The sequence below is a fragment of the Gouania willdenowi genome, chromosome 10 (assembly GCF_900634775.1).
Source record: "Gouania willdenowi chromosome 10, fGouWil2.1, whole genome shotgun sequence".
Taxonomy (NCBI): domain Eukaryota; kingdom Metazoa; phylum Chordata; class Actinopteri; order Blenniiformes; family Gobiesocidae; genus Gouania; species Gouania willdenowi.
The window spans coordinates 27,652,348-27,680,330 of NC_041053.1; the positions used below are offsets into that span (position 1 = coordinate 27,652,348).

The window sequence follows — 27,983 nt, forward strand, 5'->3', positions numbered from 1 at the left end:
ATTCTAAATTTTGAATTGTACACACTGTGTACAAATCAAACACATTGATTAATCACAGTATATTACTAATGATTTGACAGTTGAACAAGCCCCTGGGTTAGCTTTGCACACACTATGCAAAATTTGGTATCAGTCTAACATGAAAATAGTTTGTCAATGATTCATTAATTTTATTATTCGGATTTCAAACAATCTACAAGTCTCGTTTCATTGGAATAATTTATTAAAGACAAAAAGTGGATATTCCCTCATCACGCTTTGACACGGACACAAGTGGTTCTTGGTCTGAAGCTACCATTTATTGCATGCGATGATTTGAACATTTTCAGGCATTTCAGACAAAACCTTCTTACTCGCTCAAGAAAAAGAAAATACAGCAGTTCAACACATTAACGTAACACTTGTTTTTTTTTTTATCTTAAAGCCAAACTCTGGTGTCGTCATAAACGCCAGTAAAAAGCTCATGGAAACATTGGATTTTACGAAAAACAATTGCAAATTTATACCAATATGGTATGGAAAATCATTTAGATTCATTCTTTGTTTTTAAATAAATATAGCAATTCACATCAGACACAATTAGAGGCACTTGAGTTTTTTTTTTTTCTTTTTTTTTTTTTTTTTTTTAAATCAATGTGAAAGTTTCTTTTCACATTTGCATTCACTCCCGCACGTGTTCAACAATGGTCAAATGGTCTTCAACTCATCCATTCACAATGAATCATTCATGAGTCTCTAAAACCAAAAACACAGTTTTCTGGAGTCGCTGTCTGTACATTATGGTCCACAAACATCATTATTGTTGCAACATCATTATTGTTTGATCGGTATTGAATTAAATAGACTTGACAATCGCCTGTACACATAATACACAAGAACAACACAACACAACAAAGGTTGGGAAAGACCATTAAGAGCCCCAGAAATAGAAGTGCTGTTCAAACTAATGCCATCCGGACTGAAAATAAATGGTGATTTTCCACCATCCTTCCCGTTTCTTTCTCTGCACTGAGGCGGTGGGCAAATTAGAGCCAAATTTTACTGAATCCCGACCAAAAGCGTTTGACGCCCTAGTAGGTGGGTTTGGGTTACTATGAGAAACAGAAGTGAGCAGGATTACACAAAAGCCTGTAATCAGAGAGAAGCGCTTCATTTACGAGGGATAAATAGATCTTTTTCTGGACCACAAACGCTAACTTTATCAGGCACTGCTTTAAACTGCTAGGATGACTCTGATAAATGTACGTGAGGTTTGTCTGTTTGTCAGTCAGGGCTTGACGTTAACACTAGTCAACCGGCCAATTAGCCACTCCCACTAACCATGATGGAGGATTTAATTTCTTTATATTTAATTGTAGTTTTCTCAAATGGCAACTGAAATAAATAATTAAATGCAATGTAAGACTATGACAGCACAACCACCCACATGCACTGGCCTTCATGAAATCAAGTTCAAGTTCAATTTATTTGTCATTTGCAGTGAAAAAACCACATTGGAATATTTGTGCAAAAATACACCAATCAGTGTCTCTCGCTAGATTTTTTCAGTTTAGTTTTACTTTTATCTTTTATACCTTTTCACCACTTTTATTATATACAATAATTTTAAAAGGTTGTAAATCTAGTGCATGTAAATTTAGCAAGACATAGTCAGCTTTATTCATAACACACATAATAAAATGATCCAACAACAAAATTGTGGCTAGTGAAAATGCTGAGTGGTAGTAACTCTGGAAAGTAAAAGTGGCCAATGAGCAAAAAAGTTAATGTCAAGCCCTGGTAACAGTTAATAATAATAACTTATAGAGATGTTCTATATTAGCTTTTCCCCCAATATTACCCAACACTAAATAACCAATATTAACCAATATTGATGTAAAAATAGACCCAGATTTAAAAAAAAAAAAACAATTAAAAGGGCCATATTTGTTTTTAACATCTTGTCTCAAACAACAGCTCATTTTGTTTTTTTTAATATCGGTGGAATAACCGATACAAATGTCAACCGATATTATTTAATAGCTAATATCAGCTGATAACATCACTCTTAATTTGCTCATTCTGCCATGTAGTCTCACTACATTTATTTTGTGTGAAAAGCTGAATCTTTAAAACTGTGCTTGCATTAAATGCAATCAAAAAGTTTGGTAATGCTTTAGATCCTGACAAAATGTATTAGTTGCCTTTTTTTTTTTTAAACACAAGAATAATAAAAATAATAATAAGGCATATTAACACTTTCGGCAAATGTTTTACGATTCTCTGAGTAAGGCACAAAAAATCCAGTAGTGTTGTCAATTCCCTACTTAGTCCCCACAATCATGTACCACACAACGAATGAATGAACGTGCAAATTAAATCAACAATCACTAAACAAAGTCAAGAGAAATGATTCTCTGAGAATGTGATCATCCATTCCTGCTTTGAGCAGTCTATCGGCTGATGTAAAATATGATTTTTTTTTTTACTTTATATTAAACAAGGAACTATAAAAAAATAAAGCAACATTAAAAATTAGGCTGTGCCATTAAATTATAATTAAAACTTATATAATTGGAGGCTTACTGAAGCGAATTCTGCTTTGGACTACAGTTACGGTAACCCTAAAGAGATCTTTGAGACTTGGTGCATTTATTATCCTTATCAATTAAATAGTAAATATTCTTATATTTCAAATATTTCCCTATTACATAAAGCTGCTTTTTTTGTTACAATTGTACAAACATCCTTTTTTTTTTTTTTTTTTAGCTCAACAGCTTGATTACGGTTGTATATTTGCACCGTCATTTGTTCAAAATGGACACTAATGCAGAATATGATATAATTATTAAAAAATTATATAATTATATCTTGCATTATTTTATAATATAATGCAGCCTAAAAACATCAACAATTTTCCTAATAATTTATGAGTAACTGATAGTTTTATAGTTTTCTCTATATAGAATTTATGTCTCAATTCCTGTATACAGTCTCATGAGTTTTTTTTAAACATTCACCAGCATATTTAACAACAGGCATAAGAAAAGCACCACAATTAATAAAAAAAACAAACAAAACGTTGTGCTTCCCTCCTAGCTGCATTTATCGTATGACTTTCTTCCTTCTTTTGATTTACAAATACAAAAGGACATTTGTATATTTGCTCTCTGCAGTAAGAGATCCCACTGCTCTAGTTCTGTTATATTCCAGCCTAAGTTCCATTAAGCATGTGTGTTGCAGAATAGAGCACAAGGAGAGGTTCGATCTCATGCTGTTCTGTCTTTAAACAGATCATTGACATAATAAATAAACCAGCATCACTATGTGATGACGGCGTTTCGTGTGATTACTCCGCTTTGGTAGTTATAACATGTTAAACGTTAATCTAAAGTTTACTGGGAGAACTAGATGTTTAGGTGGAAAAACATTGAACAAATTCATTAATGCCCAATCAGAGTATTTGTACATTAGGTATTAGTTGATTGTGATGACAATGCACCTTCATACATACTGTACACAGCATTTTGTCTCAACAACTATTTTGAAAAGGCATTTGATGGTGGAGCTCAAAGTTAAGTATTAAATCACTTAATTAGATTGGAAAAGTGTACTGAACTATATTGGCTAATTTTGGTAATTTTGGACTGACGCTTTGGTTGACCATCAGCTTATATACATATAAAGCAGCATTAAAGGTAAGGCTAGAACAGCAGTGACGAACTGCATAAAAAAAAAAGTAAATTAGGTAAACAATGGGTGGTTAAGGGCAAACTGAAGAACAATCAGCACAGGAAAATCTTTTTCTTGTTCTTATTCCCCGACTTTGATTCCAAACTGATTTCAGAATAGAAAGTGACCCTCTAATTGTTTTACAATATAAAATGTCAGTTGTAATCTAGAGCATTACCAAAAGGTTGAATTTTGTACTGTTATTGGAGATCTGATGCTTTTGAGTAACCATGTCATCAAACTGAGGGCATGTGAAAGCTGACTCGGGACTTTTCAGTCTGTGCTGACTCACAGTAGCGGCAGGTTGTAGCTGTGGTTGTCAAGTTTGTTATGAAAGATCCGCCTCATACAGACAAAGCAATTGAGACTTCTTAAAGATCCGTATACACCTCGATGTAGCTGAGCTGCTCTCCTCCTTTTGTGTGGTCCTTATCTAATGGATCACACCAATATTGGATCAATATTAGCAGGAGGCTTTGATTCTCATCCCAATCACTGACATAATTCTGGTTCATGATGGGAGGAGAAGAGCCTCTGCTGAGCGCTTCCATCCATTCTCTCCTCTTAATCACATCAGCCTCTCACTTATCTTTTTGAAAATGATCTCGTCTCTTTTGTTCAGTTTCTATTCAAGGACGCGTGGAGGGCTGCTCTATTTATTGCTCCTTCATGAATTAAGTCTCTACGCTGATATACGGTTTCAGTCACTCCAAAAAGCACTGTCAGCCACATTTTTAATCTGCTCACTCTAAGTCCTGTGATTGACAGGTCAAATTAAAAGTTGTTTAAATATTAGGTGAGCCATCCATTAGTACAATGGCCATGTGAAGGATTTTAATAAGAGCGAAAGCATCAGCATGGATCCTTATTTAGCTTATTTGCTCACGAGCCCATACTGTATGTTTTTTTTTGGAAACGTTTTGGCTTGACTTTATTCCTTACAACAAATAAGCCTCAATGCGGAGCCAGTGCAGTCCCTGTCGGATGTAGTGGACCAGTTCAGTCATGCTGCTTTGCTGACTTAGCGGCTCCATCACCGAGTCCAGCTCTTGGAAGAAGTCTGCAGAAGAGAGAGAAATATTATGTGATTATCTCAAAATTATGACTAATATTATATTTATGAAACCTTTATTCCCCCAGATAAAAAGTGCAAGATCTTCCTACCCTTTTCATACATGTTACACTAGAGCAGTGGTCTGCAACCTGCGGCTCTGGAGCCTAATGTGGCTCTTTGACTCTTCTGCAACGGCTCCCTATAGCTTTAAAAAACTATTGAAATAAAGAGTTATTGTCTTACAGAGGCTATTAATGATTAATAACAAATAAAATCAAGATATAACAATTTGTTAACCTAAAATAAATCACGTTGTGCAATGACCCGGGACCTTCCTACTTCACCTCCTGCAACGTCTTCTATCTTCTCTATCTCTTCTATCAGCTTTCCTGCACCTGTGGCTAACCTTAAGTTTTAAATCCCTGGTAAGATAATTAAACCAACAAAAACGCTATTCTGGAAGAAAATAAAAATGTTAATTGTGTGAGGACAGATGAATTTAACCACCAATGTGCCGATTAAATATGCATGCTTTATGTAAGGCAAGACATTAGCATGTGTTGATCACAAGATCATGAGTTATCAAATTATTATCAAGTTATTTTTTCTAGCCTTTCAAATACAATAACAAAAAAAAAAACTTCTTCATATAACATTGTGTTCATGGAAACGAAAATGAAGACGCAAGATACTGTTTTATTTCTTAATGTCAATTTATTTTATTTTATTTTAAACTGTTTTTAAGTTGCCATTTACATGATCAATAAAAATCAAGTCAAATTAAATCAAACATTTTATATAATTTTAACTGTATAGAATTTAATTCACTGTATTGTCTTCATTGAGAACGCATTTTTTCGGCTCTGGAAGAACTTTAATCCAGGTGAGATGAGGTTAAATGGTTCCTATGAGAGTAAAGGTTGCAGAACCCTGTACTAGATATAAGTGTATGTACTGTATATATATATGTGTATATTTACACAGATTTCATTATATGTCGTTCTGTCTGTCTGTTTGGATTTGTTTGTATTGTGTTAAATGAAATGGATTTGGCATGTCTGGAAAAAAATTATTAATAAAATAATAATTGAAATTAAATTATAGCATTACAGCATATCTTGGTTTGCATTTGCTAAACTCATTTCAACCATAAATGTAGATGTGAAAAAGATACATATTTATAACTAAAACAGCCATAAAGTCACATAGTGATTTAATAAATCCCTGTGTCACCACAGAGTGCGCACCAATGGGTGTGTTACACTAATGGTATAATATTAAAGCAGTTAATATTCAACAAACATGGCACTATGCCCAGATGACTGCTGTGATTGTTTATATTTTTAACAGTTTGTTAGTAGCTGTGCAACCCACTTTAAAGCTTTATTTACCAAACCGTCAGATATGCAACACAATCCATTTTTTTTTTTACTGTAACATGTGCTGTAAATGATGATATAAAACAAGTGTAAGGAAAATAAAACGTTGCGTACAAAAAAAGATGGATTTGAATAAATAAAAAATGACATACAGTATGCCTCCAACATATTAGTGTTTGGACAACCGTTTATTTCTTCATCATAAGATCCATTTTGCTGTAATTTCAAATGTTTTTAAACCATTCAGATCTACCAGTAGATCCACTGAGTGCATTATTCACACTGCAGCGTTTTAGATGTTGGATCTGACTATGCGTGGCTCTGCAGCTGGTCAAAAGGCCTTCAGATTCACTCATTTCATTGCTTTCTTTATCCTCTTGAAAAAAAAGTCTCAACTCCTCATATAGAAACACTGGTTCAAGCAGAGAAGAATGAATGAGCATCAAAGCAGGTCAGAGGAAGCACGTGTTGCACAGCTACAGTGCATGAATGACTCCCCAACCCTTTAACTAAAAACGCTGAGTCAGCTCCTGCGTGCTCCTACCTTGGCTGTCAGTTGCCAGTCTGTCAGCGGTCTCCCAGTGCTCGTAGCTGCGCAGGATGTTGTTGGTGATGTTAACATGACTGGCGGCCATGTGGTGAATCCGCTGGGGAATGGCCACGCTGCCTGTTGACCCAGCTGGACCTCCCGATCCTCCCACTCCTCCTCCACTGCCGGCTGGGGAGGGGCTGAGTGAGAGCGGTGATGGAGTCCCATTGACCCTGGAAGACACAACAAGGTGTAAGTGTCTGTGACATACCAGGAGATAAACACAGAGGCTCTCTGAGCTGTGCAGGTTACTGAGGTACAACAACAAATAAATAGAACGGGAAAACCAAAGCCGTAGTTTTAAATAACGCTACATTAGTGAAGTCATTGCTGAGATTAGATGAATTTAAATGTAGTTTCTGTAAAGCAGGGGTGTTTATAGCATGGATTTCCTCGTGAGTGCAAAAACATACAAAATTACAGAAAATGACAGCGAAAGTACACAAAAAGTTGACGCCGCAAACCCACAGTTCTTCAAAATACAATATCGTGATAAAAGTCGAAGGTTTGCTGATAAAGTCAAATCTACGGAAACTGACGAGGGCCAATTCAATTTAATCTCGACATTTGGACTTTATTCTTGATTCGACTCCGCAAACCCACAGTACTAACAAACAAACAAAACAACAACACAAATGCACAATATGACTCCAAAAGAAATACATTTTACAGGAAAAATACACAAAAGGAACAAAAGAAATGCACATAATAAACAAACACACACAAAAAAAACACACAAAAAGACTCTAAAAACCCTTTGTTCTTTCCTGTAATAAGAGAAACACAGAAAATTAAACTCCAGAAACACACGAGAAAACAACAACAAAAATTTATAGAATTACAGGTGGCCACTGCCCATTTTGTTTTATTTATTTATCTATTTCAAATGAACAAATGAAAAGAAATAGATGAAAATTAATAAAAACATCTCAACAGAAATCTTAATAAAATAAAAAAGTCAATATCCATATAATGCATCTTTGACTTGTTCGACAAGGATGAAGCCTAGGCTTGTCAAGTCCTACTTCCGTTCTTCACCATTAACAAATGCTAAATATAATAAAATAAACTAAATGGACAATACACATAAACACTCCAAACAAACAACAAAACAAAACAAAAAAAAACCCCAAAAGGAGCACGCGCTATAAACATTCTCCTTCCTCATTTCTGTACTTTTCAAAGATATATCTTTGAAAATTGTGAATTGTTAATGCTCCAACAAGCACATCAACAAACAAACAAACACTAGCTTTACATTTACATTGTAAAAACAATGATTTCATAAGGATTTGGCCCAGTGTCTGACAAACAAGCCTTTTCTAAACAAGTGTCATCCATCATCCATAATAAAAGAGATCATTGCTTATCAATAAGTGACAGTGATGCTGAATGAAGTCTGAGAACTGGAAAACCACAGCGTTGGTTTAACTCTTTAACTCAGATGACCATAATAACAGCCACATGAGTGGTAGAGGGGTCGTCTTCTAATCAAGAGGTTGGGGGTACAATCCCAGTCTGTACCTGTCTATGTGTCGAAGTGTCCTTGGGCAAGACACTGAACCCTAAGTTGCCTCCAGTGGTTGACTAGCGCCTTGTATGGCAGCTGAGTCTCATTGGTGTGTGAGTGTGAATGAGCTGATATTGTAAAGCACTTTGAGACTACTTCAGTGTAGGGATAAAACGCTATATAAATCAAGTCTATTAACCACATTGGCAGAAAAATAAGATCATAGAACCAAAAATACTATAATGATGGCTTAAATCTAAACACATGAACAGTACAGACAGCATAATCTAAAGGTAATGTTTGTCAGAGATTGACATGTGGGTTTTTAGCTCTAAAAGAAATAAAAGCAGTGCTGATGACGCCGTCATGTTACTGCATGCTAACCTTTGAAAGCTGCTTGCTAATAATACAGGCAGGATGTGACTCAGGGTGAAACTGCCTTTTGTTATGGCATTGACATTAAAGGTGATGCTTTCCAGCGTGACGCACAGGTTATGATTTATGGGCAATAAAAACGCTTCACAGAAGCGAGACAGAAAGATCCAACAAAACAATGGTCCAGCACATCTCTGATCTCACACAGCTCGGTGTGTGTCTTTCACACTGATGTAACGTCTGCGCTGCGGCCTTGACCCTCGCTGACCCACAACTTGCTCCTGATTTATTCAACACTCGCACACACACAGACAGACAGCTCCGTCCTGCTGTTGTGCCGCGTCAGAGCTGTCCAAACTCATTAGCTTCACATCGGCAGCTCCTCTACGCCTCTCCTCCTGCATCCCTCCTGCATCCCTCCTGCTCGCCCAACGCTGTGCAGGCCCTCCAGCCTTCTTGCTTTCACATCTATTACAAATCAATCCCTTTATTTGCTTCCAGAGGGGTTTGTTTGAGCAAGTTGTTGTCACAGGTGCTATAGTTTTCTGCAGCAGAGTCGGTAAATTATAAATCCTCAATTATCTGGGTGAAGTGTGTGTGTGTGTGTGTGTGTATTCACTCACTTCCCATTGGTCCTCCAGGGAGATGGGGCTTGGTGGGAGCTTTTGGCGGAGTTCTGCATCACAAGAATATCAGTATATTGTTCATGACTCAGAAACAAGTGTTGACAGTTTTATGCTTAAAGTAAAAAAAAAAAAAAAAAAAAACTTGACTTGACTTGAAAATGTATTAAAAATACCTTCAAATAATAATAACAATAATACTTTTTCAAAAGAACCTTTCTCAGCACTCAGGTAAACTGAGTAAAAATACAGTTAAATAATAAAAATAATACAATAAAGTAAGTAAAATCCTATGTAATGTTAGAGTTAAGGCTAAATGACCCTTTTAAATCATGACAGCATTTGTTTTCCTCTTTTTTTAACTAATAAATATTACCTTGAAGTAATTGTTAGGCAAGACAAAATATTTATCTGTTGCTCCTTTTATTCCACCTACTAATAGGTCCATCCATCCATCTTCTCCCGCTTAGCCGTTTCCGGGTCGCGGGGGCAGCATCCTCAGTAGGGAGGCCCAGACTTCCCTCTCCCCGGCCACTTCCTCCAGCTCTTCCGGGGGGACCCCGAGACGCTCCCAGGCCAGCCAAGAGACATAGTCTCTCCAGCGTGTCCTGGGTCTTCCCCGGGGCCTCCTTCCAGAGCCAGATGAGGTGGCTCGGGCACCTAATTAGGATGCCCCCTGAACGCCTCCCTAGTGAGGCACGTCCCTCCGGAAGGAGGCCTACTAATAGGTGCCATATTGATTTATTTATTTGTTTATTTGTTCAATGAATCCCCATTAGCTGCCACCGTGGTGGTGGTTAATCTTTCTGGGGTCCATAAAATAAAAATGAAATCAAGATTCTATTACATGTAAGAACAGAAAAAAAATTAAAGATACATATAAAAATACAGAAATATTACGTAAAAAGGACATTTGTAAATAGTTGTATTAGGACGATTGGTGACTAAGTAAGAGTTTGAAGCAAGTTGAGTAATGTACAAGTAGATATGATGGAAGTATTTGATCTTTTCTTGAAATAATCTTGGTTGGTCAGTTAAAATAATCTTCTTTATAAATATTAGTAAATTATAGGGCTGGGCAAAAAAATCGATTTAATCGATTAATGAAATTTGTAGATAAAACAATTTTTATTTAGCATTATTTTTGTTTTTTACTTTTCAATTTTTTTTTTCTGACTTTTTTTTAATTGTAATGTTATACGTTATAAATTCTGTAGTTACCTGATTTCTTAATCAGAAAATTTAAGCTACTGTAAAGTTGCTGTTGCACTTTTGCTTAAACCTGGGTTAAAGCTTGAAATGGTTGAATGACAGAGACTCATTTACTTTTTATTTTGGAATTGTTCTATACATTTTAACTCTTGAGGACAATCACAGCAATAAAGTTGCACTTTTGACAATATATCTGATGTCTGCAGTCATTTTTAAGTGCATTAAAAATATTTTTTTTTAAGGCAAAATTGCCTAGCCCTCGCAAATTATAATGCATTTCAGTTTCAATTAGGGACCATGTTGAACATTATATCACCTGTGAGTTGTCATAATACTAGAGCTTATAATTTCACATTTTAAAACATGTCAGGGATATCAATCAATCAATCAATCAATCAAACTAAATTTATAAAGTGATTTTCATATATACAATACAATTCAAAGTGCTTCACATCATTAAAATCTTACATACAATAAAAAATACCCCACGCAAACAATCCACATGAAACCTTAACTATATCACACAAACCCACACACACAGACACAGAAATAATATGAGGACGACACATGATACCTGGTTATATGTAAAAAAAAAAAAATTAAAAAAAAAAGTAAAGATATTATTCAGTGACAGAATGTGCTGGAAATGTTCATTACATTCTGTGTGAGTCTCATCCTGAACTAATCATCAAATAGACAAAACTAAATGGTCCTATTGTAGTTCAAAGTTTGAAATTAACTTGTTCAAATGGAAATGATTTCATATTATTTGGTGATGAGAATTCAAACCACTGATGAAAGTGTCATGTGAGAGACTGCGTGATTGAATCGGTTGGACAGTTTTTTTCTTTTGAAACGAAGCTCTCCAACTTTGTGTCAACACGTACTGTGTATGTACACAGCTTGTACACACACCAGCAACTAAAGCCCCAGCCTGTCGCTTCGCACAAATCCAATCCCATCAATGCAAATGTAGCACTGTGATAATGACATCCTCGGTAATTAATTAAACTAAACATAATTAATCAAAACAAGCACATTAAACCTCAGCAATCCACCCGAAATGATTGATGGAGCTAATTAATACATTAATACCAAAGAGAAAGACTAGAATTTAATAACGTCATGCAAAATTAATGCACAGGCACCATGAAAATGAATATGAAATGTAGTTGTTATTGGCTTTGCATGTTTGTCACAGAGAGGGAGAGAATGAATGGAAATCTGGCCCGTGTGTGTGTGTGTGTGTGTGTGTTTGTGTGTGTTACCTTGAAGTACTCCAGGAGCGAGCGTGAGTACTTGACAGCATGGTCTTTCTTCAGACGGAACATCCTCAGATACAGCAGAGACAGACAGCGGTTACTATGGAAACAAAGCATTAGAAGGCAGATGAATCCTCTGCACAAACATTCCTCTAAAGCTCTATCCTTGATATTATTTTCATGTCGCCCAAGAGTCTTTGCGGATCAAGGAAACTGATGTGTGTAGTAAACGTAAAAGTAGAAAACCAGAAACCTTGCTCAAGGATTTGCAGATCTCTGTCAATAATTAATCAATGATGGATTCTCGGGGAATTAAAACTGTTTTCTGCTCCATGTAAGAATGAAAATGAATGGGACTAATGGAGGATTGGAAATTTTTACAATAACGATCATTAAAGTTCAAGTGTCTTTGTTATTAGAGTATTTCTCATTAACCTACTACATGTCTGTCTTGACTGGGAAAATTAACTATTTACAAATTACGTCTGCCTTATAACAATAGTTATTCAGAGTTTCAGTTAGTTAAGAGAGATACCAGTCTAACTAAAAACCTTGAATCTTCTCAATTCACTGGTGTCATAGTCTGGTTGTGTTGTGGTCTCTTTCAGTCTTGTAGAGGGACATGGGGTTTTAAGAATGATAATATTAATTAAGACTTCCGCCAAGTGCGAAGTGCAGAGCGGAAGGTTATGTTTTACCCTGTGTTTGTCTGTCTGTCTGTCTGTCTGTCTGTCTGTCAGTCAGTCCGTCTGTCTGTTAGCAAGGCAACTTAAAAGGTTTTGAACAGATTTGGATGAAATTTTCAGGAAATGTTGATAATGGGACAAGAAACAGGTGATTAAAATTTAGAATTTGAAATACTTTATTATTCCTTGAAGGGAAATTACATTCCACTCTGTTATTTTTAGGGACATGCTTCTCACACACATAGGCCCGAATCACACACATGCACAAACAGGGCCTGTGGACATGCATTGATGGAGAGATGTCAGAGTGGGGCTGCTTTTACAATGAAGGGAGTGCACCAGAGCAGTGTTGGGGTTTGGTGCCTTGCTCAAGGGCACCACGACAGTGCTCGAGAAGTGCCCTGGTACCTCTCCAGCTACCAGAACAACTTCAGTATTTTGGTCCGCGCCAGGACTTGAGCCGGCGACTCTCCGGTTCTCAACCCATGTCTCTACGGACTGAGCTACTGCCGCCATAATACCCAAAATATAGGAAAATAGGAGCTGTGCCTGAGTGGCTTATGGGTAATACGTGGTGGCTTATGGGTAATGTAGTAGTGGCAGGGAAGTGCATTGTGTGTATGTCCTGCCCGGTACCTGTGCTGTACTTGGCGGATGCTAATCCGGATTCAGGTTTGCTGCGTGATTAGCGAGCAGGAGTTTTTCTCCGCACTGGATAGCTGACAGCTACACCCCGAGATCATGTATCAATATTTCACTGTGGATTTTAGTACAGAGCATGGATCTTTTCACTTCTTCCGCGAGGATATACATTTTTGTTGGAATTATTCTGGATTTGTGGAGAACGGATGAAAATTTAGCCATTGTGTGCGGTGTAATTTCACAGGAGATGTGAGTTACTCTGTGTTGTCATCTTGTGTTTTTAGGTGAATTTGTCATTTTAATGGTCCTTCAGTGGTTTTTTGTTGGGCTTTTGTACAATTCTGTTGTTCCTTTGTGTATTTTTCCATCTAAATTGTCATTTTTGTGTATATATGTTGTCATCTTGGGTGTGTTTTGAGTGAATTTGTCTTTTTAATGGTCCTTTAGCTTTATCAATGAATCTAATAGTGTATGTAAAATCAACGTAGGACTACAACATAGGAAATCACAATATGTTGGAAATGAGCTGCTTGGCGGAGGTCTGCGCTTTTCGAGTGCTTTTCTAGTTATTAATATTAAGTAAGTAAGATTTGCCGGAGTGCCATCCAGGATTGAGTTAAAGTGTCCTAGATCACTTTATGAGTTATTCATTGACTCCTTGTCTTTCAGTGAGTGAATTCTTGTAAAACTATCTACTCTTCTATAGCAAAGCAAAATTGATACATGAACCACAAAGAAATAGTTAAGTTTAAACAGTCTGTAGTATATTTAATGTTTTTTTTGGCACGGTTGGTTGGTTTTCAGGGCTAGTATATTCGCCATGTTGGGGTTATTTTTGAGTTTGGGCTTTTGTCCTGGTTTCTGATTCCCTTCTGTGTCTGTTTAGATTTTTTATGATTGCTAATCTGTTTTGTTCTGTTTTGCAAAGTCTCTGTCTGCAGGTTAAGATCCCTGTTGGCTGGTCTCATTGAATTGAAGGATTAAAGAAGTGAGTATGATCCCCTTCTCCCTCTTGTTTTACCACAGGTGTGCCTAATTCCCTGATTCCACCATCACTACTTAAGGAGTGTTTGAATACCGAGTGTTTGTCCGTCCACATGTCTTTCCCTCTCGGCCAGTCTGTGTCCTATTCCTTTTAGAATTTGATTGGTTTTCGTTTCTAGTTTTTTCAATTTTAATTTGCACTTTGTATTGTTTATTTGGTCCTTGGTTTGTCTTTGCATTTTGTTGAAATTAAGATATAAACATGTTATTGGAATGCCACTCCTGCCTGCTGCTTCCTTCTCTGTTTGGGTCTTTGTTCTCCTTCTCCTCACATACACCACACTGTGACAAGTGGTTTAAGTCAAATCAAAACGTTTTAGCTCATAAACACTTGGTTATTTAGATTCCAACAGTGTCTGAAAACAAAACTTACCACAATACTGCCAGTTTTTTCTCAGGAACAGTGGCTGAATGGCTGGTGAAGTTCTTCAACCTCATGGCATACCTGCAGGAGATAACAGAGGACACAACTCATTACTATAGAACATTTCATCTCAGAATGCTGAAACCTTTGTACACACTAATCCATACGAACCCACATGTTTATAGAGTGTGGGAGGAAATCAGAGTAACGAGGATCGATACTCATTGTAAAACACTTTTATTAGTACCCCGCGACCCTGAAAAGGAGCAAGTGGGTCAGAAAATGAATGGATGGACTTTTATCATTATTAAACAAAGCACAAAGACATTTGTACATTTTTTATTTATTTTTTACAAACTATTATTTAGAAAATTCAATTTTATCATAATGAACAAATGAACACATCAAAATGTATTTCAATTAAAGAAACTTAAGAATGAAAAAATAATAAATATAGGGACTGAGCAATAAAGAACATCATATGGGGCTTTTTTTGTTTTGTTTAGATTGAAGCATAAAGTCTGCTTTAATACAGCAAATATATCTTAAAAAAAAAAACATTATTAAGTACAAACAAATAAACTAACAAACATAAGCTAAGTTCAAATAAAATAATAAATAAAATACGAATAATTTACAAGTTAAAATATTTAGTATTAAAAGAAATACACAATTTAAATCATATTACAACACTACGCCTAAAAACTGAATTAAAAAAACTTAAAAAAAAATATATATATATATATATAAAATATAATATAATGAATATAATAATTATAATTATACAATAATAATAATAATTATAATAATAATAATTAATATAATATATAATATGAATTTAAATATAAAATATAAAAAAATATACTTAAAGTAGTACATGAGATCAATTTGGTTTACTTATTAAAAATACTGAACCTCCCTCTAGTCTGGATTTAAATCTGTCTGAATGATGAGTTCCTTTAGTTTGCTTCCAGTCGATGCAGACTCTACCAAAGTGAACCTATTTTATCTTCGTGCATGGATTTGTTTCCCGTTTGATGATCCATGAGCTTATTTTAAGAAAAAGCAGTAGCTTTATCCACGTCCTCCCGCCCTCTGTGACCTGATCAACACCTCTGCTCGGTGAAGCCATTTATTAATCAGAATGAGATTCAGCAGCTGGGCGTGCATCAAGGGAAACATGGTCACTTTAATGCTTTATTGATTTCTAAAGGGAAAATCTGGTCCTCTAGTGTTTCCTCCTCAGAGTGGTCAAAGGTCGCAGCCACTGCAGCTGTGAATCAATGAGCATGTTGCTAAAGGAAACTTTCACAGGGTGGATGAGCGCAGACGAGCAGAGTCTGAACCAAGACTCCCTTTGGTTCAAATCCATTCATCTCTCCCTGCAGTCAGGAAGGTGCAACGATAGCACAAAGCTGCTAAGAAATCAAATTAAAACAGATGATTATGTCTGGATCTCTGTTGGACACTAACCCACCAATGTGAAGTTTCCCCTAAATGGTCCAAAACATATATAGTTGGTATTCTTGGTTCACAAATCTTTTTGGCTCAAGAACCCCCTTTTTCTTATTTCTGAATCCAAGTACCCCCTTGGTACAACAACAATAATTTGCTTAGAAAACTATTTAAAAACAACTATAGAGCAAAATGATGGAATGGCACATTTTAAATAATCTTGTTATGTAAATAAGTGGAAAGAAACAGTATTTCGTTCAGTGGTTCCCAACTTTTTTGGATCTTGACCCCATTTTCTGGTGACCCCAAATAAATTTTTTTCTAGAATTATTTTTCCATCATGTTTGAGCTCAGATATGTTTTTCAATTAGATTTTAGTTGAACTATACAGTAGTCCCTCACTGTATCGCGGTTCACCTTTCGCGGCCTCAGTGTTTCACTGATTATTTTTTTTACAGTGCATTTTTGGATGCATTATTTTTTACAGCATATGAACATGCATTGTGTTCAGAGAGAACGTCTACCTGCTACTACCACCTCCTCGCTGATTGTCCTCCACGCCAAATCCTTCCTAGTCCGGTCCCGGTTATAAAGGCCGTGTCATACAGCACCAGGTGGTCACACACAGCTTCTACTCCATGGTTGATTGGGTGAACATACCAGTGTCCGTGTTGACGGCCTGATGTCATCGTCAACAAAGACTCTGAATGCGTTCGGTATCAATGTCTGATCACTATCAGTGTGACTCTGAAGTGCTGTATGTTTGAAAACAGGTTTATGTTTTAAAATCTACAAAGGTTTGGACTTTGAGAGTGTTTAAACAAGAGAGAAATGTTAATTCCTGTCTGAGAAAAGTGTATAAAGTGTGTGGTGAAAGGTTTTACATGTATAATAATTGTAAAAAAAATGAAGCTGACTACTTCGCAGATTTCGCCTATTGCGGGTTATTTTTAGAACGTAACCCTGAGGGACTACTGCATTCACAAAATGAAAGTTTAGAAATACAGTTGTTTAAGATTGTGTGTTGTTTTCATTAAAAAACGAATAATTACAAAATCTCAAAAATCTATTTAAATTTTTCAGAAATTTCAGGCTACCCACATGGGGTCCCGACCCCAAGGTTGAACAACACTGATTTAGTGGCTCCTGAATAATTTTATCCTATAATATATAGGGTATATATAAATCCCCACTCAAATGGAGAGGAAACTGTCAATGAATAACAATGTCAGTTAATGGCCTCATTGCACATGCTCAGTAAAAAAAAAAAAGAAATTGGCGTGAAATCAAATATTAAACACATCTTGTTGCTCCCCCTCGCCATCCGTACCTGATTAGCTCCACAGTCTCAGAGTACATGGTGTACGGTGATTTGGCCTCCAGTGGATCCCGCTCCATGGCGTTTCCACACTCTATGAATGAGAGCGCACCGTCTGCGTAATTCACCGCTTTGCCAAATTTGTCCATCTGTAAAGAAGAGAATGAAGGAAGACGAAGATGAAATCTGAAGAAAAGGGCAATGGAGTACCTTTTCAAATGCTGATGTTGTTAAAAGCCTGTCCTCACTTTAATATTATTCACTATGATGCAAATCCCTGGATAAATTGTATAATAAATAACACTTTGTAAAAACAAGACGAATAAGTTATATAAATCAAGTCCAATTGTTCGAGGGGGAATCTGATAAATCTTTTAATATCGTATAATCTTGCGAAGATCATCAGTCCTCGGAGGCAAAGCGAGCAATAAACAAGGCTCTTGCACAGTGCAGGCCTGGATGCTAAACATTCTGCTAGGATTTACAGTGCACACATAATTTCAGTCTAGACTACTGCATGCACGTTACTGTCCTACAGCTCAGGCACTAAATGTTAAAGTCTGCCTATTTCCATCTTACCAAAGCGTCTGCCTTGTGCTTCAGTTTCTTGGCTTCCTGCATGTAGTAGTCAGCACTGTGGACTCTGCAAACAGCAGATAACACACATATATTTATATATACATACAGTATATGTATACAAGACCATGTCTGCACCATCATCATCACAAAAAACTGCAGAGAGACGACAAGCTTCACAACAGAGAGTGATTTACATAATCACTGACTGCTAGGTATACATACAGTACCTCAGGCTCAGCGTAACCTCAGTATAACATCAAAACATGTTGTTTCATGAATAATACATATGCCTTTGGGATAAATAGGCAGGAAGATATATTGTCTTTCCAGGTTTCAAAATAGCTGGACATACAGGGAGGTAGGTAGAGATATCCTCACCACTTACAAACCTCTTATGGAGAAGTATGTGATCCCCTTCTAACAGATTGTGATGGAAAATGTGTGAACTGACTGTAATGAGTTAAGCTCACTTTTGTTTTGTAAAACATTTAAATTCACCAATGGACTCAAACAAACATTTGCTATTTAAAGCTGCTATGCCAATATTTTAGTTAAAATCATAGTGTGTGCCTCATTGATCAATCATTTCAAACATCATTTACTCCACATTTCCGCGCATTACATTTTGGGAAGTGTTTTAAGTTCATTCTTACTGTAATTTCTTTTTTTCCCACCATTTTTGTTAGTTTGTTTGCCTGTAATATCAGAATGGGACTACACATCCTAAATAACCCATCATACTGCTCACACTGCATCACACCATTGATGTCCACCCCATATATCATTACGTACGACCAGTACAAGACGAAAGCTTGTCTGTAGTGGTAGATAAGTGGAATTGACAAGCAAGCAAACAAACGATTCCTAGGAATTGGATTACTGGGAACCGGTTCTCAGAAAGAACCGGTTTTCGATTCATATCCCTATGTATTGTAGTGTATCATGTTTTTCCTGCAGTCTGTACCTTCTCCTCGCCCTCCTGAGATGACTTTGTTGTAATTTGCGCTGTATAAATAAAGTTGAATTGAATTAAATAAAATGCAATGCACGGAAATTTCAACAAACGGAATGTTTACTGTGGAAATGAAAACAAACTTTAAAGTGTCAATTTCAACCTTTTTCCTTTCTTTTTGAAGTACATTATGTTCAATTCATTGATTTATGAGTCCAGATTTTATCTCAATGTATAATCAGAACTTAATATGGAAGCAAGATCCTTTTTTTTTTTCCCCAAGCACCGCTGTTGCTTTTAGGTGTTTTGATTAACATTTCAAGCGTTATATTCAGACAGTTGCATCATTCATTGAGTTGAAATCACTGGACATTTCATTGCACACAAATAATTGAATGTGAAAACTGAGCACGAGTGCAGAACAGAGGAGAAAGTCAGGTCACGTTCACGCTACGTCTAAACTGTGATTTTCTGAAAAATTGTGTCTTGTCAGCTTGGAAGATGGTAGAAAATAGCTTAAAAAAGGCAGTTGGATTTAAAGAGTTTTTTTAAGCCAATTAGTGAAGCTAAGCCTGAGGTAAAGGTTGTTTCTGTGGAAATCGTGGAGCAGCAGCAGCACGGCAGCAGTTAGCGTAGCGACTAGCAGCAGCTGTAGCAAAGATGCTAAGGCAGGAGAACCGGCCTCCAACAGACTGGACACAGGAGGAGAGCTATCCAGAACTATCTCAGTTCAAAGCCAAGATGAGCTGCTACTCTTGGCTAAGACAGGCCTCAGCTGTGAAATATGTTAAAAAGTTGCGAGGATACAAAGTTCTCCATGGCAGTTTTTCAGATTCAGATTCGCTTTATTGTCATTGTAACAAGTACAACAAAAAGTGAGGTGCAGGCCATTCAGTGCAAAAAGACAACATATATAAGAAATATGAAATATATAAAAACTTTGTTATAATAAAAACACAATACTACTAGATGAAATAAAATTAGATAAGCACAGTCTAAAACACAAGATTGAACAAAGGTAAGTACATGAGGTGCAGAGAAGCTGGAGTGTGGGATGGATGTAACACAGAGCAGTGACGTGCAGTCAGGGTAGGCAAGGTAGGCAGTGCCTACCCAAGGGTGAATTGATATTTTGATTATTTGTTTTAATTATAATATAATTATAAATTATTTATTTTTCAATTTCCGATAGCCTACAGTACCTATAAGTTTGAAAGTCTCAGCATTTTGTGCTTTTCATAGCCCAAATCGCTAAACATTGCTATTTCCTAACTGCTGTAAGGCAGGATGAGGCCACACCCCTTCTCAAAGACAAACTGCTGCTCTGCCTCTGTTCCCATAGTGTGTTTTTATGTGTTTGCGCATTCGCAGTCAGTTCCCCAAGATGAAAACTATTGACGTAAAAGGCAGCTCTCTACACTGCCTTTGGACGTAATCGTGCTAAGCTAAATGCTATGCATACGTTCACAGTAAATTGATACCACGTGACCGCTGACCGCTGCTGCTACGTTCTCTAGCTAGTGGGCGGGATAACACTACAGGCAAGGATGACAGCACTAGAGACAATAGAGAATTTTTTTTTTTGAGGAAAAATGACAGCCTTTAAAAGATGGCAGACCAACACCTGAGCTACCAGACCTTCAGCAAAGGTAAGGTCAGAAAATGTTTCGTACTTTTTACAGTGAATGGTACAAAAGGAAGGATTGGCTTTGTGGATGCGCCTCACTAAGGCTATTCTGAGTTGTTGTTGTTGTTATTTTCTCCGTGTTTCTGTGTTTTCAACACAAACATCGGATGTGCTGCCGTGTCATGAGATACATCTTGTTGGGAGAGTATGGAGGCTATATTAAATAATTGTTTATGTTTCTTTTATGATGTTGATTTTGTTAGATGGCTAAATACTTGTTCATGTGGATCTTGTTAGTTTTTTCTTTCTTCTTATGAATTTTATATTTTGATAAGCGCATCAAGATGACTTTGTTGTAAATTGCTCTATACAAACAAAGTTGAATTTAATTGAATTAACACTTGCCAGCAGAAACATATGAAATTGTCATTGGTGTTGACATTGGTGGTCTCGATTTGAAACGTCCTGCCTACCCAACCCTAGTGATCACGGCACGTCACTGACACAGAGGTAGAATCAGTTGTATCTGTAAATTACAGACACATTTTTGGCTGTTTTGGACAAATACAAGGAAAGCACGCAATATATTTAAATTTTCTGCTGTGCTGCTGATTCATTAGGAGTTCTGACCTTATATTATGGGTGTAAAAGCTTGTAAATATTTTGTATTTGTGGGTTTTTGTGTTCTGAAAGTGTAGTGGCCTTTCTGATGAGTAGCTAAATTCGCGGTGATTTTGTGCTGTCCTTGGTGCTGAAACATGGAAGATTTGACAGCTGTCACTCAGAGTGAGAGACGATGCACTCCGTAACGGGCAATTGTCTGTGTTTCTGATTCATCATTCTTTTATTAAACATTCAGGTTAATTGGTTGTGTTCACGTGATATTATTGGCCTATTTAGTTGGCAAAATGTGCTTTAAAAATGTTTTATTCGGTGACATTTTTCTCCCTCTCTTACTGCCAGAACAACACGCAGCTGGTGTTCTGGGACCTGATGATTTACAAATGAAGCACTGTGCATAATGTAAAAAAATGTATCAGGTTGTAGCAGCTTTAAAGGGATCCCAAATAATGTAATGTGAAGTCTAATGATCTTACATGTGTTGCATACAGTACATGTGTACTCTCACTTACGTGTCGTTAAAGGTCAGCTTTGGTCTGCGAGATTCTGAAGGCTCCAATAAGTGGTCCGACCACACCTCAGAGTCCAGGTAACCGTTGCCATGGTAACCGCGAGGCTTCTCTTCATGAGAATCCATTTCCTGTAGAAAGATTAAAGATTAAAGGCGAAGGCAAGTCAAGGCAAAGTTATTTGTACAGCGCTTTACATTTTTAAAAAGTGCAACAGAAAATATAAAACAGAGTTTAAAAATCAACATGACATTTTTTTCTAAAACAAGGGAAGCAGCTGAGGATGAAAAATGGAAATATCACTCACTCACTTGACTAAACCAAATGTTCTCTACCTTTGGGTCGTGAGATACTGGGATGGGGTACCCACATGCCTTTAAGAAACTAAGAATATTTCTTGAACAATTTGAGCCAATTTGTGCTTAATTTTACACTTTTTCTGAAACTACATCAAACTTGCCATATTTGAACCTATTTTCATCACTTTTTCTTGCCATATTTTAGCTCCTTTTAATGCATTTTTGCTTCATTACTCCCATTTAAGCCACTTCTCCATCAAATTTCATTACCTTTTCTGCACATTTTTTCCACTTTCAAGACATTTTCAGCACTTGTAAATACTTTCCACCACTTTTCCATCTAATGTCGCATATGTTGACCCATTATTGTCACTTTTAACATCTTTTCACCATATTTAACCACATTCATGATTTTTCATGCCCATTATTTGCTAGCCTAAACAAATCATTTCAACATTTATGCCAGTATTTACACTTTGAACCCTTTTTACCACTTTTTCTGTAAATTTTTCCACACTAATTTGCAACTTTTAACCAATTTCTGTTGTTCTTTAAATCAAATGAGGGTTAATGGATTGTTTATCCTTACGTTTCTGACGTGCAGGGATGTCTTTCCTTCACCTCTCCTGTGTCTGTGTGAGGAAGTTGAAATGGACGTGGAGGACGTGGAGCATGTTGATAACCCTGCAACTATCAGGGCGGAGGCGTTGCTTTCCTGACTGAGGGTGGAAACCCCGTCTGAGGGCTTTTTTTGAGGAGGTTCATCTGAGAGCGGAGACAGAAGAGGTGGGAGCAGTTTCTCATCACACCGTCGTCGCGACTGCTTCCTGTTTAGAGAGTTTCTAATGGGACACAGAAAAAAAAGTGATTATGACAAAGTTGTGAGGGTTTGGGGAGGGGGAATTAGAAATAGAATATTAGAATATTTAATTAGAATTAAATATATGGACTGTAACATGTAATATGTGTAACATATACAACAATGCAAAAATTATTACTAACATAATTGATAATGTTTAATGTCGTTTAATCAGGCCGGTGGCCGCTTTCTGCTTCATTTTTGCTGCAGTGTCGCTTCACCATTTACAATGTGAAGAAGAATTGCGCAATAGAAGAAGAACCAACCTAAAGTCTCAAAAGTTTGGGACCATTTCACTGAAAACATACATTAGTGTTTTTTTAAAAAAACAACAAATGATTTATATACATACATATTTTGTGCAGTCACTGTGTTTTATGGCACTTAAATATTTGTATATTATGTAGATTTTATTAAGAACTCTGCATATGGTTTGCATGCCAACGGCTAAAGATCTGGTTGTTTCCGGTGATTACTTTAGACCATATCTGACACAAACTAAAAGAAGAAAGAACTATGGAGTCCAACCGACAAATTCAGTATATAAAACCCTGCTGTGCTAACGAGATCGAACAATGTAGCTGCTTCCTCATTTGCAGCGGCTGAATGGTATTTTCCTTCTAAAACTGTTGTGATTCTATCTTCGCTGGTTGCGCTTCGACGATTATTCCCTCGGCTGCCTTATTGTAGCTCCCGTGTCTCATATTGTTTGCAGCACAACAGATAATATTTTTATGTTTCTCCTCTCCCTGGAAACTCAGGGGGTTTGATGCAGCAAGAAAGTTGCTGAGCTCGCAGAACGAGGCCCCGGGCACCAACATTAGTGATATTATACAAAATCACGGAGACAAAGACTAATTAGTTGCTGCACAAAGTGTGTTTGTGTGCTTCAGTGCAGCATAATTGATGTGCTGGAGCTTGTTGGTGTGAGTATGCTAATTCTAATGTGTCTGTGTGTGTGCCTCTCCTTGAGCAGATGCTGCTGTGTGTGCGGCGCACTGTCTGACGCTATAATCAAAGATAAAATGAATGAAGAAATTTAGAGCTTCCTTGCATGGAATGCTTCTAATATATTTGCCAATACTACCCCATGTCCTCATCTATTATCCTGCAATAAATCTACTAGGACCTCAGTGTAACATGTTTAAGTGAAGGGAAGAAATTAGGCCTTTTAAAGTCTTTGCACATATTTATCTGCTCTGTGACTCATTGCCCTGTTTCCCTTTAACACTAAATCAGGAAATTGATATTTGACCATAATTCAATACAGCAAAAGAAATATTGCCTGAGGCTGTAATGTCAGCATTCAGCAGACGGTCACATTGAGCCAGACAGCAGTGGCTACACACGGGAGTCGTGCTTTAGCTTTTAGCTCACGTCTCTGCATTATCTCACCAATGAACTTTAGCAAAAAAGTGCCCAACAGCTACTAGTTAGCTACAGAATATCAAACAGCATGTAAATGTTAGCATACTTCCAAATAGTACAACAGCATAGGGAAGTACAGTACTTAGCCTATGAGTGAACACATTTAATGAGTGACTTCTACTTTGAGTGTTGCCACACATGTTCACAATGAGGCCATGATTCCTAATGAATATTAATCTTTTTTATCCATTGAGGAAATTCCTGCATACCTACATGAACAACATTGTAGCCTTACTGTGCCGACTGCCACCTACTGACACGTAGGAGTATGGAGACACTAAGTAGGGTGACCATACGTCCAGTTTTACCCAGACATGTCCTCTTTTCACGTCTTGTCCACAGATATTTTACAAATGAATGAAATTGTCTTGTTTCCCAGTGACCTTGAATGCATCTTAGGGGAACATGTTAATTTAAAAGGCCGTAACTCTGCTAATATTTTGCTCTATTGGAGAAATTCCACCACTTTCTGAAAGCTAAGGAGTTGCTCTTTATGGATCATTATGATAATTCTACTCACACGTGACAGAATCATTAAAGAAGCCGCTTTGTTTTGACGATATCTTCACACACGAAAGAGGACCAAAGTCCAAGAGAGAAGGAGAATAAAGGAGACCAAATAACGGTGGATTTAATTGAAAAGGTTTTATTATTGAAGTGTATATTTAATGATTATTTCATGTTCTGTAAGTCTGGAGTTTTTTGTTATAGTTTTAATTTCGAGGAAGTAATGTTTCTTATTGTTTCAATGATTGAGCGATTTTAAGACCATATATATGAGATTTTTTTCAAGGACGGGTTGTTCTAATTCATAATAAAGGTGATTAACTTGAGTCACTACTGATTCCAAATTTTTTTCCAAGTCTTTGTTATAAATAAAGAAATCAATTTTTAAATCTTATTGACAAACCAATCTATTTATTTACTATATTGTACTAAGGTAGAACACGTCGATTACTTTTTGAGTATGCCGAGGTCGGCCCAAGTGTCCTCTTTTCTGGAGATCAAAATATGGTCACTCTATGGTTGGGTTTGAACTGAATGCAAAAAAAACTTTGCGCAAAAAAACAATTATTAGGCAAATAACCAATATTTGATCTAATTTAAACTAGTACATGTATAAGATGTATAGTCTTGTCAAACAATTAATAATCAAGAAACCATCTTGTTTAAAGATAGTTTTTCCAAAACACTATCACAGTGCGACAGGTTCAGCACCAGGTTACTTCCTCTCTTCTCTGTCATCTCTTGCCGCTGCGCTCTCTTTGATAATGTTGAGATGCTATAAAAATGCTTCTTCTGTAACCGTCACATTGAGAATTATTAATAGTGACAGCCAGCTTAGTCTGGGTTAAATAACTCCCATGGAAAGCTGAAATCTGAGGTTTGTCATCCATGTGTGTTAGTGTGAAATGAACTTGGCTGTCTGGAGGCTAATTCATTACCTGAGCAGTTTTAGAGCTTGTTTAAAAACGCTCCAGTAAACTTGTCTGGTTACGAATGCAAGAGTAGTTGGTACGAGTGGGAGGAAGGCTGGTTAATGCAAAGGTGAGGTTTCTTACTAGACAGTGTACCACAGATCTGTAGATCACATCGCTACCTGTTCTTAATTTAGTAAATCAGAGCAGTTGCTTTTCAAAAGGCAAGAATTCATCTCTGCCAAGTACGATTAAACAATGACAATGTCTCAGGTCGAGCATTAAAATGTGTCTTTCTGAGCAAATAGGTGATTATTTTTGAATGTTTCTTCACGCATCATGTTATTGTAAAGGTGACTGATCAGATATAGTGCATCAAAACCAGCGTGGACCATACGTAGCGAGCTATTACCCAATCAAAGACATGTCAAATCAAATGTGTTGGTGCAGTCTGAAGATGAGATAATCTGGGATAGCAAAGATGAGCAACATTCACAATTAATTTAATGAAAATAATCAAAATGTCAAGCAAACAACGATAGAAGAGGAAGACACCTCTTAATTTTTAATCAGATTAATTTTAAAGAAAAGCCAAAAAGTACACCAAAACTTTGTCAAAAGTGCAGTTCCAAAGAGGATGAAAAAATAAATGACCTTTTTTTCTGACATCCTCATCTGTAGGTATAATGAAATATATTTAAGATCAAATTATTTCCATCTACTTTTTGAAGTGGGAGTTGATGATATTCTGGTGCAAACATATATTCCAGTCAAAATGAAAATCCTTTTCTCTTTTTTTTTTTTTTTTTTTTAAGCAGGAAAAATATATGCAATCAACTTTTGGGTCCTGGCACAATTTGAGAATCTCTGCTGTACACCAATTTCTGGCCAAGGTTTAATTACTTTAAAAATAACCATGGTAATCATCAGTTACAGGGAATGCAAAACAGTGATTGCTTGTCTGTTCCTCCACTGATAACTCCTTTTTTTGACCTGGAATTATAATTATCTGTGTGACTTTTAACTGTTTACTTCAGCCAAGAAGATAAAATGTTCATGGATATTTATTTATTATTTTGTTTGTTTGTTTGTCTGTTAGCAGGATTACGTCAAAAGTACCTACTGATTTTGAAAAATGTTTGATCAAAGACAGAACTTACGTCATGGAAGGTTCCATTAAGTTTCAGAGGGAATCTGGACCAATGTACTGATTCTGGATCACTTTGAAATATCCCTATCTCTCATCCTTGGCAAAATTAAAACGAATAATATCTTGGTTCGTAATTGACCCATCTTTATAAAATTTGACTCAGTTATGTCAGGTTGGTTCCTCAATTAATTAAATCCAGATTGCACATTTAATCACTATTCTTCAAAAAATGGGCGTGTCCATACATTTGGACCTACTGTATTGTTATTAATGGGGATAAACATTTTCACACAAGCCATTAAAGTGTTAATGATAGGGTTGTAACGATTCACTCAACTCCTGATACGATTCGATGCACGATACTGGGTTCACGATACGATTCTCTCACGATTTATTTTACAAAATGAGACTGTAGAAAAATGATGACTGAAAAATATTCCTTTATTTTTTTGGGGAAAAAAAACTGTACTGTTTTCCTTTTATTTTTCATTGTCAAAAGAATCCCTTGATAAACTATTCAAAACAATGCAATTTAACTAAAAATAAATCTTGAATGAAATAAATAAAGAAATAATACAAATGAAGAAGTCTATTAATTTAAATTCTGATTCTATAGTAAACAATACAAAACTGCATAATAGTTCTTTTTCTTTTTAAAAGTGCAACTGAAAATGTATTTTGAGCCTTAACAATTGGACTTTAAAAAAAAAAAACAGTCATTTCACTGTATTTAGGTCAGATATTTGTTTGGACCAGCAGAGGGCGCTGGTAACCCAGTGGTCGGTTGGCATGGAGATATCTTGCAGTGAAGAAGAGATGCTATGCTAGCAGACAGAGCTAATAGAAAAACGTGACTTTTACAGATATTCACGTAATATTACAGATATTCTTTCGGTGCTAAAGGGGTAAGGAATCATTTATGAACATGTTTAAAAGTAGAAGGCGGCCAGAAAAAGTATTTCCGCCCGCTGCCAACACTGCTGGTTAAAAAAAGTACTGCGATTCAATTTTCACAGTATCGATTTATGATTTTTAACTGCCTTACGATTAATCGTTACATCCCGAGTTAATGATCATGGTACCATGATCAGGATCCAAATTACTGTAAATATCTGGCAAGGAGAACATTTGGTGCTTAGTGGAGGTTTGTGAACTCTGAGTGCTCTTGTTTATTTCATGCATTGCAATTGTTACATTATTTCATTCACTAAACATTTTGACGCACAGCCTCTCTAAAGCCTTCCTGGAGGAAGATGATTGTGTGATTACTAATGCCTTGCACTGCACAATCACCTCCTTGTTTAAGGCGGTTTGTTT

At 36.5% G+C, this 27,983-nt stretch overlaps 1 protein-coding gene across 1 annotated transcript in view; it reads right to left on the reverse strand.

Annotated features, from left to right (window-relative positions):
- Positions 1-632: 632 nt before the first annotated feature.
- Positions 633-27,983, reverse strand: part of aff2 (AF4/FMR2 family, member 2) — a 183,104-nt gene continuing 155,753 nt past the window's right edge. Inside the window, exons 18-26 of the mRNA XM_028459936.1 lie at positions 22,401-22,653; positions 21,516-21,643; positions 17,804-17,867; positions 17,237-17,373; positions 14,461-14,532; positions 11,722-11,815; positions 9,242-9,294; positions 6,689-6,906; positions 633-4,771 (exon numbers count right to left, since the gene is read on the reverse strand). Coding sequence (XP_028315737.1) covers positions 4,650-4,771; positions 6,689-6,906; positions 9,242-9,294; positions 11,722-11,815; positions 14,461-14,532; positions 17,237-17,373; positions 17,804-17,867; positions 21,516-21,643; positions 22,401-22,653 — 1,141 coding nt within the window. The 3' untranslated portion in view covers positions 633-4,649. The remainder of the gene's footprint in view (positions 4,772-6,688; positions 6,907-9,241; positions 9,295-11,721; positions 11,816-14,460; positions 14,533-17,236; positions 17,374-17,803; positions 17,868-21,515; positions 21,644-22,400; positions 22,654-27,983) is intronic.